Genomic DNA, 19,966 nt, shown 5'->3' on the forward strand with positions numbered 1-19,966 from the left:
TGTTTGAGAGATAAATTGGGAAAGGTTTGTTAGAGCAGGTCACACAGAAACACTTAAAAACAGAATCTTAGCAGGAGCTTTTGCAAGAGTGCTCAGAGTACCCAAGGCAGCTATGATTTAAAAAGGCAACAAATGTAACAACAGGCAGTAGCAGCTTTGTATGGAAAAGAGCATTTACTGTCTGGAAGGTCACGGATCTTTGCAGACAGAGAGCAGAAAAAAAAGCAACATGCTTTTTAACATTTGCCTGTTAAGCACCAAAGGCTGGTGAACTTTATTAATTTTAACCTCTGTGCACAGAACAATAATTGTCTGCAACCAGTGAGATTGGACTGTGAACCAAAGAACTTTTTTGAACTTACACACACATTACACACAAGTGTGCTTAGCATTAGAAGAGGGTTAAGTAGGTTAAGTGAGTCAGTAGAGATAAGTTAAAGTTTGATTCTATTTTCATGTTCAAAGATCATTAAAAGCAACTTTTGTTTAAGTAACCCTTTGTTGTGGTGCATATCTATTACTGCTGGATTTTGGGGTCCTCTGGACTCGTAACACTGGCTACGTATTCTTTTCCATGTGGAAGATGTAAAGAATTATGTAAATTGATGGAGTTTATTCATTGTTGATTATTTTGTATAAACCAGCTGCAATATTCCAATACTATTATGCCTCCACCACTGTAAAGGGAAGAAATGGGAACATTTTAATTCTGCGTCAAAAAACAGTGTTTCAAATGGGGGATAAAAAAAAAAATCAGTTTTGGTTCCTTTATTTAGAGATTTATTGTTTACATTTTTAGAGCAATGACAGAAAAATAAAACATCCTTGCTCCAACTATAACTACTCATTACCAAATCTTCCCACAATAATGGATTATATCCAACATGAATTACATCCTTCAACAAGCAGTATAATGTTTATTTAACAATCAAAAATTAAAAAAAAACTTTTAAATATCATGGAATCTCATTGTTTTTCCTGTACCAATTATATTCCCACTTTGGCATTCCACCTGGAGATATGATATACAATATCTGGTATTACAAAAATGATGTGGTTTAATGTAATAAACATCTGCTTGAATCAATTAAGTCCTGGGAAAAAAAAACACAGCTTTCACTGATACCATCACTTAACTGGCCAAATCTACCAATAATAGATCAAATATGGGACTGTACTCAGAAATATGTACCAGTACCTAAATATGTACAGATATAAAGGAAATTGGTAGCAAATCTCATACACAGCAATGAACAATGATTCAATGTAAATTCACGTTCCTTCTTGCTTTAAAATAATCAGAAAACTGATTGTTCAACAAACAATAATATAAATTTAAAAATTGCAATTCACTAGCTTTAACAATAGTTATTATTTATGCAGTGGTGGGAAGTTTCAAATTAAGTAATAGCAATCTGATCTTTTAACCAGTATATAATGCTGAAGTTTACTTGTTTTATTCTAGCGGTTGCACCAGATCCTTTATTTTTGATGTAAAATGGCAGAAAAGTGGAGTATGATGACACAGTGGTACCTACTGCCCAGTCCTAAAGCACAGGCTTTAAATGGCCTGTTAAAGGATCAAATGGTGTTTTTAAAAAAAATCCTGCAACCATGGAGTTTTGTCCAGCAGAACCACAAGGAGATGCAGACTCCAGGGGAACAGCAGACCAGTGCAGTAACCGGGAGAACCCCTCCATTGAGGAGACAACACTAAAGGACAGTGACCATGGCAGCAGACCAGCGAGGGGCTCAGCAGCGAAAGGACCCACACAGGCTACAGACTGCTGGAGACTGGCTCATGGGAACCAGGTATTGGAACTGGGATTCAAGAGGGTGCTGAGGGCAAGAAGGGCTCCTGAAGGGCCTTGGGGACTGATGGTATCATGGATCTGGAGCTCGGGTTGTAGATGATTTGAAGTGGAGTCTGTACGGCTGCAGAGGCTAAGAAGCTTTAGAGGCAACTCCACCATCATTCAGTGAGTCTGAAGGGACTCTTTTGTTTCTCTTTCTCCTCTTGTCAGGGGCACTGGGCAATGCTCATGGGGACTCTTTGCACTAAAGCAGACAAAAGGTGGTGTATTATATGTATTACATTTTTATGTATTATTACATGACAATAAAAGGAACCTTGAACCAATGACCTTAAGATAGCATTAGTATTACGTCCACACATTTTATCTGCTAATTACTTACATTTTACTGTGGCTCGCAAGGAATATTTTTAAAAAGCCAGCGACTGTAGGAGATGAAAACAGTGCTCACCTGGTTCACATGCACCTTTGTGAACTTGTACGACGGTCTGCAGCCTCAGCTGTAGGGCTCTCCTGCTGGCTGACTTGAGCTTGCACACGTTGTCGTAGGTTTTGCCATCGCTGCCACACACCTTGTAGCTGAACTTGCACCGGCACACGCCGGGACCCTTGGACCCACGCTTCCCGAAGAGGGGCTTGCACCCCATCCCGTCGCCGCAGACCCCATCGCGCGCACTCCCGCAGGCTTGCCCCTCCGCGGCGGCGCACACCAGACAGCAGTGGCAAGCGTCGTGGACGTAACCATGGAAACAGCTGGGACTCGGGCACGTGGACACGTCGCAACGCAGCGGGCACGCGTCCGGAGAGTGTGCGGGTCCGGGGGCAGCGCTGCAGACGGGCGGGAGTAACCAAGCGCCCAGGAGCAGAGGCCACAGGCAGTTGGGCATTGCTGCGCCAAAATTCACGACATGCATGGAATAGGGAGAGCTGAAACCAAAAAAAAATCCAAGCTTCAAGAGGCTAACCCAAAAAAAAGAGACGATTCAAAAATATATTTTCTAAAATTGGTAAGGCAATTTAGTTTGTAAATAAAAAATCAACATATGGTTGATACGAAGTGTAGGGCAATGCAAGAAAGTTGCACTGTTTTGGTTTAAAACTTGAGCGCTTTATAAGTATTTAAACTTTGCATGAGGACCTCAAACCTCTGCGCGCGCGCGCAACCCCCAAAAATACTTCGAAAAACTTTTCGAATCGAAAAGTGCTAATCTCCCGAGAAGATGAAAAAGAAGTTATCCAAGGGTGCAATAAAGCCTCTGTGCCGCTGCTGGAGATGATGCACTCGCCTTGGAAGCAAACGGTGATAAGGAAGTGACTCACCAGGCTTCAGCCCATGCTTATGAAATTGGAGAGTTGTTCCTGATCCCTGACCCAGCCCACAATGACACACACGCAGACCAAATACAGTCTTTAATTTGGTATCTGCTCTTTCATTCTTCTCATTATCATTCCGTTATGCACAATATGTAAGTCATTCTCCAAGAAATTCATTATTCGTGTTCTAACATCTGTATTTGGAGAAGCTTTATACGCACAAAGAGAGGATTATCGGATGTAATACTCAGTTTAATGAGTTGCATCCTTTCTTAAAAAAAATAACTTTTCAATAGGAGATCTATACAAAGAAAGTTCTCAGAGTTTGTTTCAAATTCTTAGTGTCCTATTCAATTTTATTTTGTTACTGTACATTGTCAACATTAATGAGACAAGATAGCACTAATGTGGTGCCTGCAAGTCTGTTGAAGGACGGGTCTCAGCCTCTTAAGGCCTGGTAGCTGAAGGACTCTGCAGTGTGATCCTTCCCCACAAAGCCTTTTCTTGGCTGCTCCAAGCCTCAATGCATCCCTCAGCACATACTTCTGCAGCCTGGATATACACAGCGGCAGTGTTCCCTCTCCGACATCTCACTGTGCTTGCGAAGGTCTGATAAGATGTGGGCAGAGTGTCTTTCACACAGTTTATGATCTTCCAGCAGCATTGGATGTCTATCTCAGCATGTGTCCCTGGGAATTAGAGTCTCTGTGAGCTTGCTTCTGGGGATGAACTGCGATGCCCCTTGCATCTACATGCACTCTTTGCAAATCGACATTCTGCAAAGAAGTAGGTGCCTGTGTGTTCCTCATTACAGTTGTCTCAAGGGCAACATACATTGGGGGTGATAATACACAGGAAGGATCTGACCAGGAGGACTCCACTCACTGCCAGCCAGGCCAAGTCCTAGTGCTTATTAGTGAGCTTAGTCATATACATTGCACAATGTACCTATGCACCAATTTTTTTTCTTGGTTTAAAAAAAACAAGAAACTCAAAAACAACCACGATAGTATAGTTAAGTAAAACACTAAAGTCTGCAGACACTGAGACTGAAGTAAACACACGATGCTGGAGAAACTCAACAGGTTAAACAGTGTACTTTATATAGCCAAGATAAAGATATATAACCAACATTTCAGGCTTGAGCCCTTCATCAGGAATGAGAAAAATGTGAGCAGGCACTTGAACAAAATGGTGGGGTGGGATAGACAGGGCGAGGAGTAGAAGCCCACAGGCAGGAGTTAATAGATGGATGAGTGGATAGAGAAGGGGGTGCATTGCTGGAGGAAGGCAAACAGGGAGAATCGACTTCTCCGGTTTCTGCTAGTCTACTCCCTGTCTTCCCTCTCTTCCCAATCCCTCTGTTTTCTTTCCTATTGTTGGGGCATGGTGATGGGGAAAGAAGTTGGGGGGTGGGGTGGTTTAAAGCCAGAGAATTTAATGACCCCTTTTCCACTGGCATCCCAGTTAATTGGCTGTACAGTGCCCCGGGATAGGAACCATTTTATGCCATTTCCACTGGGCCACCAGAAAAACTAATTGTTTTTCCACTGAACACAACTCCCACAAACAGCAAGATAATAAGAACCAGAAATCAGATGGCGACACAGTAGAACATATTAAATTGTAGATTGCCCTGAACACACATAAACACCAAAATTCTGGTTTAGTGTATAATAATATTTAGAACAACTTGCATTTTGGTATCACTGAATATCATTCAGGGCAGTATTATCAGGGAGAATTTTACACCAAGAAATCTTGATCAGGAATAGGTTTGAAGGAGTGTCTTAGTGCAGGAGAGATAGAGTGATAAGATGAGGGAGGTTTTCTAAAACTAGGATGATGAAATAAGGAGTTCATAAGATTCCTGTATTGGAGAGAGCAGTGTTATTGGACTTTTGTGCAACTGGAGGTGATTGCAGAGATAGAAAAGGGAAAGGCCTTGGAAAATTAAAAAAAAAGAGAACTCTAAAATTAATTTATTATTGCTTGCGATTTGCCAATAAAGGCCAGCAAGCAAAACGTGAAAGAATCAAATTTATGAGAATGTGAAAGAAGTCAGCCTGGTGAATAATAACCATCTAACCAAATCTAGAACAATAACAAGTTGTATGTATTTGTACTTGGAACTGGAATAAGTTCCATGGCTTTACCCAAATGTTGTTTAGAAGTAAGAAAGGAATGAAAATGAGTTTTAGGCAGAGCTGAAGTCAAAAGGTGTTATATATTGAGATGAGAAAAAGGAGGCTGGAGAGTATTGCAAGGGCAGATTCATGATGGATAGAAGATTATAATTCAGGAACATGTTTCCCTCCAGCCACAAGACAGAAACTGTTTCTGAGCCTTTACTTGCAAGGGGCAAGCTTCGAAGTGCTAAAAATCCTAAAGAGGGTCCCAAAAGCAGAAATAGTGTACCAAGGTACCATTACCACATGCATGCTCTTGCAGTTTAACTCATATTGACACTTTATATAAACACCTGGAAATAATTCTGCTGTTTCGTTTTCATGTGCTGAATAAAATAACTGCAGCTGCAGAATGTTAAGTCTGAAGCTTTGATATTGAATACACAGATGTTGATCGCAGCCAAAAGCAGCGCCTTGGAAATGGTTTTATGTGCAGATGACATAGATAATTGAGAAATGACAACTTTCACCATTGCTAGCTTCAGGGGGAAAAAATGACTTAAATTCTGATAGCACCTCTCACTATACAGGATGCCTAAAGTGCTTTGGCGCTTAATGTGAGAATACAACTGCTATTTTATGCATGGCAAACTCCCACAAACAGCAAGATAATAAGAACCAGAAATCAGATGGCGACACAGTAGAACAACTAATAGAGTGGCTGCTTCCCAGAGTTAGAGACGGGTTCAATCCTGATTTAAAGTGCTGTGTGTGTGGACTCTGTATTTTCTCCCTTTTGCTCTGATTTCCTGACACATTTCAAAGATGTGCATTTGGTAGGTTAATTGGCCACTGTAAATTTCCCCTAGTGTGTGGGTGATTGGTAGAATTTACAGGGCAGTTGCTGAATAATAAATAATGGGATCAACAAAGTTTAAGTGTAATATCAGGCTCAGACCCAAAACCTCCTGTGGACACTGCGAAACCTACTGAGTTTGTCTAGCAGCTCTCTGTCTTTACTCCAATTGCAGTGTCTGCAGACATTTGTGTTCTACTTCATTCCATAGCTCCACTGCAAAATCTTTTTGAGGCATGCCTACCCTGGAGAAGTTCTCCCTTGGAAGGGATTTCAGTGAAAGTCTCTCTCTCACTGCTCCCCATCTGCACTCTCTGCTGTCATCTTACCTAGAAGGGCTCTGACCCGAAATGTCATTATATATCTTTACCTCTTATGGATGCTGCGAGACCAGCTGAGACCTCCAGCATCTGTGTTTTTACTACAATCACAGCATCTGCAGGCTTTTGTGTTTCACTCTCAACAAAGGATTAATGTAATTGAGAGGTTAATAGTTGATTCAGTGTGTCAAAAGGCTTTTTTCTATTGTGTGTAGTGATGCTTATTTGGGTAAGTATTGGTATCTAATATATTTCATTTTATCAGTTCCTTCATCATTATAACTACTTTTCTTTAGATAAAACCATCAGTTTGAGCCTAATATGCTTCAACGTTCTCTTCTCATGAGTCACTTCTAAGCTACATATTTGCATAATTCTCAAAGAAGTATTATATAACTGAATTTTAAACCAGATGTTATCCACAGAGTGTAGATGAAATTTCTCCTTTCAAAATCAGAATTGTGATTTCTTTTCCGAATGCTGTTGGCAGAAGGAACATCATTCGAATTTTAAGTTGCATGAAGAAAAAGCTTTTAAATTGTGTTCTACATCTTGATTTGCATTATTACAAAAAATATTTCTGCAATGTTTCTTGGTGCCAATGTATTTTGCCATATCAAAATTTTCTGCTTCATTAAGCTAGATTTAGAATTTCCATGATATGACAAACCCTGCACATGGTGCATTCTGTAATGCAGTGAAATATGTATGATAATCCATGGGCTTTTCTTTCCCTGTTAAAATATAAAATGAGAAAGACAGAAGTGAAAGGAGAACAATACTTAGGTATTTTTAAACAAGTCAGATTTGCTTTTAACCAAAATGAAGTGTGACATTGTTTTAAGTTATGTTAGCATTCAAAAAGGGTTATTTGTTGCAATGAAATTATATTCTATACTTTCTAACAGACATTCGCACATCAACAAATTTATTCCTCATTAAGCTGCAATTCCAAAGAAATTATTATTGAACAATTTGTGTGTTAATATCCCACAGATTTTGAACTTTAATCATTTGAGAGAAAAATAAATTAAAGCTGATAACCTCAGGAGCAATGCAACTTCCAGTTTTGAAGCTGTTGTGTCATACACAGGCCAAATGAAGAATAAGTAAGTCACTTGTGATTTGATAGCTTTCCTCGTTCACAGTAAGGTATCTATAACTGCCTTATTAACCAATAAATGAAAAATGGTCAAAAATAAATAAGGAATGAACTGGAGTCTGGAGAGCAAGGCGATACATTTACTGACAGAAAGCTGGAAGATTATTGAGGTATTTGATGAAGTGAATGAAAGATTGGAGATAAGAATGTGGGTCAAATTCTATCCAGAATGTATGAAATGTGGCCCCGCTAAGCCTTTGAATAGTGCGTCAGATGAATGTACTTAAAGTCGTTGAATTCTAAGTTTTTTAAGTAATTGCAACTGTTTAATAGTTTATTTTTGGAGGTCAAGAAAGATGCAAATAAACTGTGGTAATTGGTTTGGACAAGTTCCTTAAGACTGGACAGAATTAAATAAACACACTGTGGATGTTGATTCCTCAAGGTTTGTTAGTACAGCGTCCTGTGCATACAGAGTATAATGAACACATTCATTCTCCAAGCTTACTGCACCTGTAGTTACTTATTATTTACACACCTTGTTTTATATCCATTTTTCAGTTTGTAGGTGTTGTTGACAAGTCGTCATTTGTTGCTATTGCCATATTACTTTTTATAAAGTAGTGGTGAACCACTTTTTTGTATTACTGCAGCCATTCTAATATGGTACTCCTATAATGTTGTTGGCTAAGGAATTCCACTGCCATGAAGGAAGTCATTGTATATTTTCAAATCAGTGTGATGTGGAGCTTCAAGATTCTGTTTATTGTTGTAAATACACAAGAAAGATTTTCCTTGGGTTTCCCTGAAAAGGCACACAGAAGTATTATTATCAAGACAAGAAAGAGAAGCAAAAGCAAGTCCTTCAGAGACATATGGTGTCCATAGATCCTGTCACCTCCTGTGTCTCTAGATGTGTATCTGAACCTCTCAATTACATTAATCCTTTGTTGACAGTAAAACACAAAAGCCAAGCCAAAGAAAAGTAAAAACACAGATGCTGGAGGATTCAGCTGGTCTTGCAGCATCCATAAGAGGTAAACTGACATTTCGGGTCAGAGCCCTTCTTCTAGGTAAGATGGCAATAGAGAGTGAAGATGAGGAGCAGTGAGAGAGAGACTTTCACTGAAATCCCTTCCAAGAGAGAACTTCTCCAGTGGTGAACCCGAGCTCAGGGCATCCAATTCACACCTCTTCAAACTCTGATTATGAATCCCCAAAGTGTTAGGAAGGTGTCACCACCCGAGGCACTTTGGGAACCCTGCTCATCCATGGCACGTCCAGTAAAAACTGGCTTTGACCTGTTGCAGCAGAAGCATGTGACCTCTTTTAGTGATGACTATTGAATCACTGGTTTCTTGTGCATTGTTCCTTGCTGAAGTGAATATAAAGTTATCGCTGCTGAAAGAACCATTGATGGGTAGGCCCTCTTGCAACTGCTCTGCCCTTTTGCAGCAGTGCATCATCACCATTTGGTTTTCCTTTATTCTGTCTATGCATTTCAAAAACATACTATCAATCAACCACATTGAGGCAGAGAATTGTGATTAATAGGCTTTAATCACCTTAAAGTGTCAGCACAGGTTGCATGTTGCTGGCCTGGTTCCAAGGCAGGTACTGAGGGAGGGGTTTGGGCGAAACAGCCTTTATGGGGATGTCTGGGAGGGAGGAGTCACAGGTTCACGGGGCGGACCAGCCCATACTGTACGTACATACATCTATATACATAGTGGTAGCACCACATTTACCCCTCTTTTTTAAACAAAGTTCGACAGGGTGGTGTGGTTTAGTGTTCATTGCAGCCTGTCTAGTGGTCTCGTCTGTCACTGTGACAGATGCAGGGTCTGCTGTGGCACAGCTGTTGATTCCCCAGCAGTGTCTTGTGCAAGATGGGTAGCTCAATTCTCCACCTCAGGTTCTTGTCATTCTTAAATTTTCCCCCTGTTTGTTGTTGAACATAAAAGCGACTGCACATTGGTCAGTCAGCAAGGTGAATGGTATTCCCGCCAGGGAGTGCACTACAGCTTGGGCCTCCTTCTCGACAACTGAGTGCTGGAGTTCAGGGCCCTGGAGGGTTTTGGAAAAAAATGCCATGGGCCTGTCCGCCTGGTTGAGCGTGGCGGCCAGGGTGAAGTCGGACTCGTCACTCTCCACCTGGAAGGGGATGGATTTATCCACAGCATGCATCATCATCTTGGCAATGTCGCCCTTGATGCATGTGAATGCCATTTGGACTTCTGCTGACAGGGGAAAGTGGCCGATATCACCAGGAGGCAGGCTTTGTCTGTGTAATTCGGAAGCCACTGGGCTTTATAGGAAAAGAAGCCCAAGCACCTTTTCAGGGCCTTGAGGGTCTGAGGTAATGGGAGTTCTAACAGGGGGCCCATGTGGTCAGGGTCTAGCCCAATGACACCATTCTCTACCATGCAGCCCAGGATGGACAGCTGTGAATTCCTAAAGACACACTTCTTTTGCTTATAGGTCAGATTGAGGCTTTTGGCTGCCTGGAGAAACTTGTGGAGGTTGGTGTCATGGTCCTGCTGGTCATGGTCGCATATGGTCACATTGTCCAAGTAGGGACATGTGGCCTTGAGTCAATTTTCGTTGACTATCCAATCCATCACCCTTCAGAGAAAGTGGTAGAGGCAGACGTCCACCTCAAAGGCAGTGCACCGGCTGTCCTCTGGCCAGATGGGCAGTTGATGGTATACCGACTTGAGGTCAATGGTTGAGAAACCTGGAACTGGGTGATCTCGTTGATCATGTCGACGATGTGGGGAACCCAATTGCTTCAGAGTAAGTAGTAAAGTTTCTTATCATTTGGAAAACCTGGTGGTCAACCTGAGCAAAGAGCACTTCCCTCTTATCTTCTCTCAGCATGTCATTGTGCCTCATGAATGCGTTGAGGCAGTGCACCCACTGGTCGCATTTAGTCAAGGCCTCCAGATCCCTAGGATCGGTGTCAAATTTATCTGCTTGTACTACCTTGTCCATGGTCTAAAATTAAGGTGATTAAATTGTACTACCAATCAACCAAAATCTGACAGAGAATTGTGATTAATAGGCTTTAGTTTTAGACCATGTTGTGCCTGCCTTGGAACCAGGCCAGCAACATGCAAGCTGTGCTGACTCTTTAAGGTGATTAAATTATTTTCTACCAATCACCCACAATCAGACAGAGTTGTGATTAATAGGGTTTAATGACCTTAAAGTGTCAGCACAGTTTGCATGTTGCTGGCCCAGCTCCAAGGCAGGTGCTGAGGGAGAAGTTTGGGCATAACATCCTTTATGGCGAATATCTGGGAGGGAGGAGTCACAGGTTCAGGGGGCAGGCCAGCACATACATACATCAAAATACATAGTGGTAGCACCACAAAAAGTAATGACTAATATGAGACCTGAGTCTCTAAGTAGTGGGCATTCTTATCATCAAACACCTGTCAAATCACTCCTGGTAGATTTTGCCCACTCTGAGGAAGTTTGGACCATTCCATGCTTTTTCTAACCAACACTCTAAATCAATCAACACCAAATTTACAAGTGTGTACCTTTCTCTTTAACCGGGCTGAAGAACTGGGCTGAAGTAGTCAGAGGAACTACTGACATGATTTTTGCCATCAGACAGCTCCAAGAAAAGTGCAGAGAACAAAACAAAGGACTCTACATCACCTTTGTTGACCTCACCAAAGCCTTTAATACCGTGAGCAGGAAAGGGCTTTGGCAAATACTAGAGTGCCTCGGATACCCTCCCCCCCCCAAGTTCCTCAACATGGTTATCCAACTCCACGAAAACCAACAAGGTTGGGTCAGATACAGAAATGAGCTCTACGAACCCTTCTCCATTGACAACAGCGTGAAGCAAGGCTGTGTCCTCGCACCAACCCTCTTTACTATCTTCTTCAGTATGATGCTGAAACAAGCCATAAAGACCTCAACAATGAAGATGCTGTTTACATCTGGTACCGCACGGATGGCAGTCTCTTCAATCTGAGGCGCCTGCAAGCTCACACCAAGACACAAGAGCAACTTGTCTGTGAACTACTCTTTGCAGACGATGCCACTTTAGTTGCCCATTGAGAGCCAACTCTCCAGCGCATGATGTCCTGTTTTGCGGAAACTGCCAAAATGTTTGGCCTGGAAGTCAGCCTGAATAAAACTGAGGTCCTCCATCAGCCAGCTCCCCACCATGACTACCATCCCCCCCACATCTCCATCGGGCACACTGAACTCAAAACGGTCAACCAGTTTACCTACCTCGGCTGCACCATTTAATCTGATTCAAGGATCGACAAAGAGATAGACAACAGACTCGCCAAGGCAAATAGCGACTTTGGAAGACTACACAAAAGAGTATGGAAAAACAATCACCTGAAGAAACACACAAAGATCAGCGTGTACAGAGCCGTTGTCATACCCACGCTCCTGTTCAGCTCCGAATCATGGGTTCTCTACTGGCATCACCTACGGCTCCTAGAATGCTTCCATTAGCGCTGTCTCCGCTCCATCCTCAGCATTCATTGGAATGACTTAGTCAACAACATCGAAGTACTCGAGCTGGCAGAGTCCGCAAGCATCGAATCCACGCTGCTGAAGACCCAACTGCACTGGGTGGGTCACGTCTCCAGAATGGAGGACCATCGCCTTCCCAAGATCGTGTTATATGGCGAGCTCTCCACTGGCCACTGAGACAGAAGTGCACCAAAGAAGAGGTACAAAGACTGCTTAAAGAAATCTTTTGGTGCCTGCCACATTGACCACCGCCAGTGGGCTGATATCGCCTTCAACCGTGCATCTTGGCGCCTCACAGTTCGGCGGGCAGCAACCTCCTTTGAAGAAGACTGCAGAGCCCACCTCACTGACAAAAGACAAAGGAGGAAACACCCAACCCTAACCAACTAATTTTCCCTTGCAACCGCTGCAACCGTGCCTGGCTGTCCCGCATCGGACTTGTCAGTCACCAACGAGCCTGCAGCAGACGTGGACATACTCCTCCATAAATCTTCATCCGCGAAGCCAAGCCAAATAAAGACCTTTCTCTTTAAATTGCACAAGTTGTATTAGAGTCCTGCTGCAAAGTGCATGGTCATTTGTGTCTGTTCAACATTTAGTGTTAGTTATGTAATTGAGCAACAATTTGTTAGCACTAGATATGATATACAATATGGAAACAGGCTCTTTGACTTAATTTTTCCTTGCCAAACAAGTTGGCTATCTGAAGAAGTCCCATCTGCCTTAGTTTGGTTCTTATCCATTTAAATTTTACCTATCCATGTCTTTTAAATGTTATGATTACACCCAATTCTACACCTTTCTCTTGTTCCATAGACCTATGTGAAAAACATGCCCCTCAGGTCCCATTTTAAATCTTTCCCTTTGCACCTGAGATGTAGTTCTGGACTCCCCTACACTAGGGAAAAGACTGACTATTTTGCCTTATCTAGACAATTCATGATTCTGTTTATCTTTTTAAGATCACGCCTCAGACTGACAGGACAATGAGCATTCATCAGTGAGCAATCTGCACAATCTGTGCCACAACAGTTTCCCACTCAAGGCATTGGAAGTTAGATGTATTAGCCCAAACAAAGAAGATGAATGCAGTGGGCAAAATATTTTCCAATTATCCATGCTTTTCCTTTCTCAATCTTGCACATAACCATGATGGCACGTTAGCATAGCGGTCAGTGCAACACTGTTACAGTGCCAGCAACACAGGTTCAAATCCAGCTTTGTCTGGAAGGAGTTTGTTTGTTTCTTCCTGTGTCTGTGTTAGTTTCCTCTGGGTGCTCCGGTTTCCTCTCATTTTTCAAAATGTATGGGGATTGTTGGGCAGCATGGGTTCATGGGCCAGAAGGACCTGTTACCGTGTTGTATGTCTAAAATTTTAAAAAGATTTAAATTTAACGAAGTTCCATTTGCCTGGATTTGGCCCATGTACAATGGAGTTAGTCTTCCTATCACTTGTCAGCATATTTCTCTTCTACCCTCTCACCTCTATCCATTGTTAGCTTGTGCTCCTCCTCCTTCCTCCCTTAACTCCTCCCCTCCCACACCTTTTTTTTCAAGCACCAACCTGCTTTTTGCTCATACCTTGATTAAGGGGTCAGGCCGAAACTTGGTTACCCTTTTCTTCCTAGAGATGCTGCGTGATCTGCTGAGTTTCTCAGGCACTTTTGTCCATGGTACTACAATCTTTGTATCTGCAGACTTTCCTGTTTAAGTTAAATATATCAATGCCATTTTCCCAGGGATTGATAATGGAAGTGAGCATTTCTGGTTCACGGGAAACCTGGTCCAGGAACTTCTGTGCATGAGTTCCTTTGGGTTGGCTGACGTTACTTCCAATCCATCACACACCCAATGATGTCATCACAGGCACAGTGCCTGTTTTAGGGATTAGTGTACAAGATTTATACATTAAATTCAACCTATGACCTATGCTGGTTTGCTACTAAAGTAACAAAGTGCAAATGTTGCCATTGATCAGAAAGGGTTAAAGGATTCTTACTGTGAAATTGATGTCTTGTTCACAGCCTAGTTATTTTGTTGCTGGGGCTATGTTGTATCACCTCTCAAACATAGTAGCTTTTCTGCGCTACAGAAGATGGTGATGAACTGTCTGCCAGACTGATCAGCCCATGCTTTGTAGTTTTGTGAAGCCGTTTGTGGGTCAGGATAAAGCATTAGTGGTGGCTGCAGAGATTAGAGATTCCTGTTTAACCCCTCCTCCACATTTTCCTCTCTTTCCCACATTCTCTCTCAGTTTGTCTGGATCTTTGTGGAGAAAGCATCTTTAACGTATCACTGCTTTCCCAGCATTCAGTGTGGCACTTACCACTTATGTAATGCTTCATATTAACAGATGAATCTCTGCACAGATCATTCTAACTTTCATGACTTTTTGTCAAAATGTGTGATTTTTTTTTCAGGAGATTGGAATAGATTGTAGCACGATACACATCACCTGTTTATTGTTTTAAGCTAAGAAAGAAATAATATATAATATAGAAAAGGTACAAGGACTGCCTAAAGAAATCTCTTGGTGCCTGCCACATTGACCACCGCCAGTGGGCTGATAACGCCTCAAACCGTGCATCTTGGCGCCTCACAGTTTGGCGGGCAGCAACCTCCTTTGAAGAAGACCGCAGAGCCCACCTCACTGACAAAAGGCAAAGGAGGAAAAACCCAACACCCAACCCCAACCAACCAATTTTCCCCTGCAACCGCTGCAACCGTGTCTGCCTGTCCCGCATCGGACTTGTCAGCCACAAACGAGCCTGCAGCTGACGTGGACTTTTACCCCCTCCATAAATCTTCGTCCGCGAAGCCAAGCCAAAGAAAGACCAGTAAATGCAGGCAATTTGCCCATAATATTGCAAAAAGCACCATCAATTGATGAGGTCACTTCTACATACTCAGAAAATCACCCTTTTGATCTCAAAATGGTGCAATGCAGGGAGGAGAGTCCTATGTGAAAGACATATTTGACCTAAGGCGAAGAAGAGGAAGAGTTAAGTGCAGATATTAACAAAAGGATGAAAATTATTACTATAAAAGTTATATCAGCCAGTAGAAGTGATTTTTGAGGGAGTGATTGCATTCTTCTTGTGTTCTCTTTCCGAGTGCAAAAATGTATTGCCAGACATGCAAAGTGAAGGACTTGTTTTAACATTGACTCCCAATAAGCTTAAAAGCAAAAACATGGGGGAGAGTACTAAACTACTTGAAATCAACAATAGAGATTGTTATTAATTGTCAAATCATTTAAAAGTAATATGTTGCACACATAAAACAATTTGTTGAAAATATAAATTTAAATTGCAATGATTAAATGTCAGTTCATTATCAGAACAGTTTGGTAAAGCCGATCAAACATTTTTCTGCCTTTCTCTTTAATTGCATTTCTTTTATAGGAAAATAAGCTCTACGGAGTAGTGAGAGCGTACTGATTATGCAGGCAAAATTTTCCCTTGTTTATAATGGAGGGGATGTGGAATTCAGCTCTTACCTTCAGACAGTGACAGGTCAGGATGTTGAGGTTAGCATCAATGCAGACAGTTTATGGTGGATCACATAATATACCAGTAATAGAAAAAAATGGTTAGAGTGAATGGAGGGCATTCATTACATCTTCTGGTTGAGGACTAGTCTGTTTGTCTTGGGCAATTGCATCATATTTACTATGAATACTGCTGTTTATTTAAACCTGTTACTTCTGCATCCTATAAAGGAAATATTGGTTGAGATTTTTTTTAATGGCCTGGGAGGTGTGGGGAGAAAAAAAGCCTCTCCATTCATGCAACCAAATCATAAAAATATTCCTGATAAAAGTGTTTATGATTATGTTGCATCAATTAGAAAAATAATTTAAAAGAATTTTATCCAAATTTACTTCATGTGGACATTTTAAAGAAAAAAATGCAAGACACATTAAACAAAAAAATGTACACCTTTATTTCATGCTCATTTTATCATTCCTCCTCTTTTGTCATCAGTTCTGATAGTGGTTTTAAACTGCCCCCCTAAACTCACATTCCACCTTAAGTATTCCCTAATGCCACAAGTGATTAGTAAGGATTGCATAGGGTGGTATGTGAGTGGAAAGAAAAAGTTTGAAAACCACATTTTAATTGTACCCAATTGCCTTGATATGTGCACGGTTTCATAATTCCAAAGAAATAGGCCCATGACAATTTTTCTTAACAAAATATTTCAGTAACAATTGGGTCTAGAGCACACATGTCAAACTCTGGCCCGCGGGCCAAATTTGGCCCGCGATATAATTATATTGGGCCCGCAACATCATTTCAAAAATGTATTAGAGGTGGCCCGCTGGCCACGGCGGCAGTATAGCACATGCACAGCTAATACTATAAAACCCAGAATGCATTGGCGTCAGCCCGCTAATCGCCCCCACCTCCTCTGTTTACGTTGCAGGGTCTCACCGTGGACTCTGGTTTTGGGGCCTGGCAGGTGTCAGGGGAAGCCAAGGCCACTTCCCAGCGCCCGGAACCGGAGGCCTCGGGCCTGACCTTGCCAGGACCGTTGCCCACTCCCCCTCCCTGCCGCAGGCCGACCCGCGACTCACGGTGACGGGGCCGCTGATCCGCCGAGATGCCGCCCTGCAGCGAGAGCCAATGCCCCCGCACTGTCGTTGCCCAACCCGATTGCCCGCAAACCCCGCCCTCCCGCACACAGGCCTGAGTAAGGATTATGAACTTTAATCTCAGGATAAAACGACCTTCCAATAGTTTCATGTCACTGTGATAAATATATTCCTGGTTAAAAATGGTCCTGCACCTACAAGCTCATTAGGCATAAAACTTGAAAAGTGTGTAAATCAAAGGATATCTGTACCAATGGAAAAAGGGCATGGCAAATTACCCTGCTAGAGTTCATGCCCACAATCAGTCACCCATTTGATTGTTTCAGGAATCATGTTATTCTCCCACATTCTCAATAGCCCTCAGATTTTACTATTCGACAGCACACTAGCAACATTTGACAAATCCTCTATAGAGAAATATTATTTATTGAATATTTTATTTCTCATTTGTTAATGCTTCAGGAAAGAGTTTATCCAAAACTATTATTAAACATTTATTTTAATAAGAAAAATTTTAACATTACATATGTTGAAAGAAGAGAAAACATGCAGATGTTGTTGAAAATTTTCAATAAATATTTAGTTTGGCCCTCGACTTAGTCCAAGTTTTTGATTTTGGCCCTCCGTGAATTTGAGTTTGACACCCCTGGTCTAGAGCAATGGTTCTCAACTTTCCCTTCTCACTCACATACCACTTTATGCAATCCCTTACTAATCAGAGAGCAGTGTGAGTTTAGGGGACAGTTTGAAAACCACTGTGCTAAACCACACTATGCAAGTGATCTCTTCACAGACCGCTCTCAAAGAAACTACAACAACCCACTAAGTATGTTAACATAATGACTGCCATCTCTGTGAAATGGCAGAAACATGCCTTTCATTCAACACCTTCCTCTCACTGCAGTAACAATGTTGAACTTAGTTACAGCTGTGCCTATTAATTCTGGATCCAGTGTATTGCAATAGTAAACTGGTGAGCCATTATTTATGTTTAGGAAGTGGAATCTCGTCTAAGTTACAAAAGTGAGAATCATATGCCTGTACTTTAGAAATTTCATCTTCAAACTCCCATTTCTGTGATAAGCTATCACTAATTCTCCCATCCAGATTTCACCACCTATAAAATTGTTCAAAGCTAATCAAATGGGAAGGAAAATTTTGGATGAAACATTTTCCTTTTTTCCCAATCTGGATAAGGCAGGTCGAATTTGATTTGCAGATAGATTGATGGAACTAAAATTTGAAATAAAAACAAATCATCAGATACAGACAAATATCAGATCACATCTGCATCAAATTAGTGCAGATGTCAGTATTTCAAAATAAAAACTGAAAATGCTCAAAGGATGAGACAGAATGTGTGGAAACAAAGATAATATTGCAATGCACAAATGTGCTTGAGAAACTCAGCACACGACACAGCATCCATAGGAAGTAAAATATAACCAACGTTTCAGGCCTGAGTCCTTTGTCATTTAATTTTTTAACAGGGTTAATGTTTCAGGTCAATGATCTTTCATTGATACAAGAAACTGAACATGTCCTAAATTGCAGAGAAAGGGGATGGATGGAGAGAATTTAAGAAATGCTGTGATGTGAAGGGGAGGGGGGGGGGGGGTGGGGTGGGAGACCAAGAGAGGTTAAATGATGCAAGTGGTCTGGTTGCTGGCTGGGAGAAAGTCATGAAAGCTTATTAGTCACAGCTATCTTTTTAGAGGAGCTGTAATTATGGGAAAGAAAACAGTGGAACCATGAAGGAAACAATGCTGGGTCCATGAGACATCTGCATTATTAATTCAAGGATTAAGAAAAATCAATACTGAGAGGTTTCTAAAATATTTATGTTTTGGTGAAAAGGGATTGCAACTCCATGGATCAGGTGAGTTGGGGGGGTCAGCTGAGATTTTATACAATTCACATAAGATCGTAACCCATCCATCTCTGGTTTTAACAAAGCTGGTACAGGGTGATTAGACTTCCCTCCAACACACACTGTTATCACAATTTATCCGCAATAATCCCTGCCCACCGAGAAGCCATCTGTCAATCAAACTGTTGATTCAGAAAGACTACCGAAAAGTAAAGTGGTTGCACTCTATCCTGTTCAAAACAGCTGCAACCTCTTGAACTAGTCCACTAGTGCTTTAATGCATTTAGTAATTCCCTTGTGAAATTCATTTTCATAATTAAACACAATCATCAGCTGACAAAGAGACCAACTTTGATCATTTGTTGAATGGATTAATATTGAGGCAGTAAATTCTGCCAGATTGTCAAAGATTCTGCACCCTGTTGAATGTTCTGGTTGAAATTATTTTAATGTCTAAAGTTCCCATCCAAAACAGTTGGACGGCCAAGAGCAGGGGAATGGCATAGGTTGACAATAAGCTAGGTATTGGGTTCCACAATGTTAAAGAGAGACTGATGAAGAAGGCTTGGACATATCTACAATTGGGAGAGCACCAAAATAACTATTGCTTAGACAGATGATTTCAGATTTACTATGAGATTGCATACATAACATCACATACAACTCTGAGATTCCTTTTTCCTGCGGGTGCAGCAGAATTACCCCTAATTGGTTGTGTAAAAAATGAACTGTAAACATGTAAATAACTAACAACATGTAAACAACTAAAAGAACCAAACAGATAACAAATGTAAACAAACTGACTATGCAATACAGAGAGAACAAAGAAAATCAATGAAATGCACAAATAAGAGTCCCTGATTAAGTTTGTGGTTGAGGAGTCTGATGGTGTGAGACTTGTGGCACCTCTACCTCTTTTCTGATGGCAGCAGTGAGAACAGAGCATGTGCTGGGTGGTGTGGATCTTTGATGATTGCTGCTGCTCTCCAACGGCACCGTTTCCTGTAGATGTACTCAACAGTGGGGAGGGTAAGACCAGCCTTATTTTTATATTTTCTTTAGACTTTCATGTGCCTTTGCTCAATATCTTTTTTGCAAAAAGCATTCTCTTCTGGCAACAGAAGATATGCTCACACTGACATTTTCAGGGAAGACTGTGAATAGGAAAGACACTGGGCAAGAAAAGCTGCACAACATGTTCGATGGTCTTCTACACATCAGCAACGATGGGTAATATACCTAGTTGTGTGCGAGTAAGAAAAGTTTGATTGACATAAATATGTTCTTGGAACCAGTCTTCATCCCTAAACAGCTCAGCTCTACTAAACCAGCTGCACCAGAATAAAGCATGAACGTCTGATGAACTGTTATGTGGAATGAGTACTTCAGTAACAACTCAGCAGCATCCTTTCCAGTGAGACGTCAGGGTGATGAATAGCTCGCAGAGCCTGCTTG

At 41.5% G+C, this 19,966-nt stretch overlaps 1 protein-coding gene across 1 annotated transcript in view; it reads right to left on the bottom strand.

Moving 5' to 3' along the window:
* The window catches only part of htra3b (HtrA serine peptidase 3b), a 49,203-nt gene extending 46,092 nt beyond the window's left edge, over positions 1 to 3,111 (bottom strand). The window contains exon 1 of the mRNA XM_069926166.1: positions 2,266 to 3,111. Coding sequence (XP_069782267.1) covers positions 2,266 to 2,728 — 463 coding nt within the window. The 5' untranslated portion in view covers positions 2,729 to 3,111. The remainder of the gene's footprint in view (positions 1 to 2,265) is intronic.
* Between the last annotated feature and the right edge of the window lie 16,855 nt (positions 3,112 to 19,966).

Source organism: Narcine bancroftii, chromosome 3 (assembly GCF_036971445.1).
Source record: "Narcine bancroftii isolate sNarBan1 chromosome 3, sNarBan1.hap1, whole genome shotgun sequence".
In the NCBI taxonomy this organism is placed as follows: Eukaryota; Metazoa; Chordata; class Chondrichthyes; order Torpediniformes; family Narcinidae; genus Narcine; species Narcine bancroftii.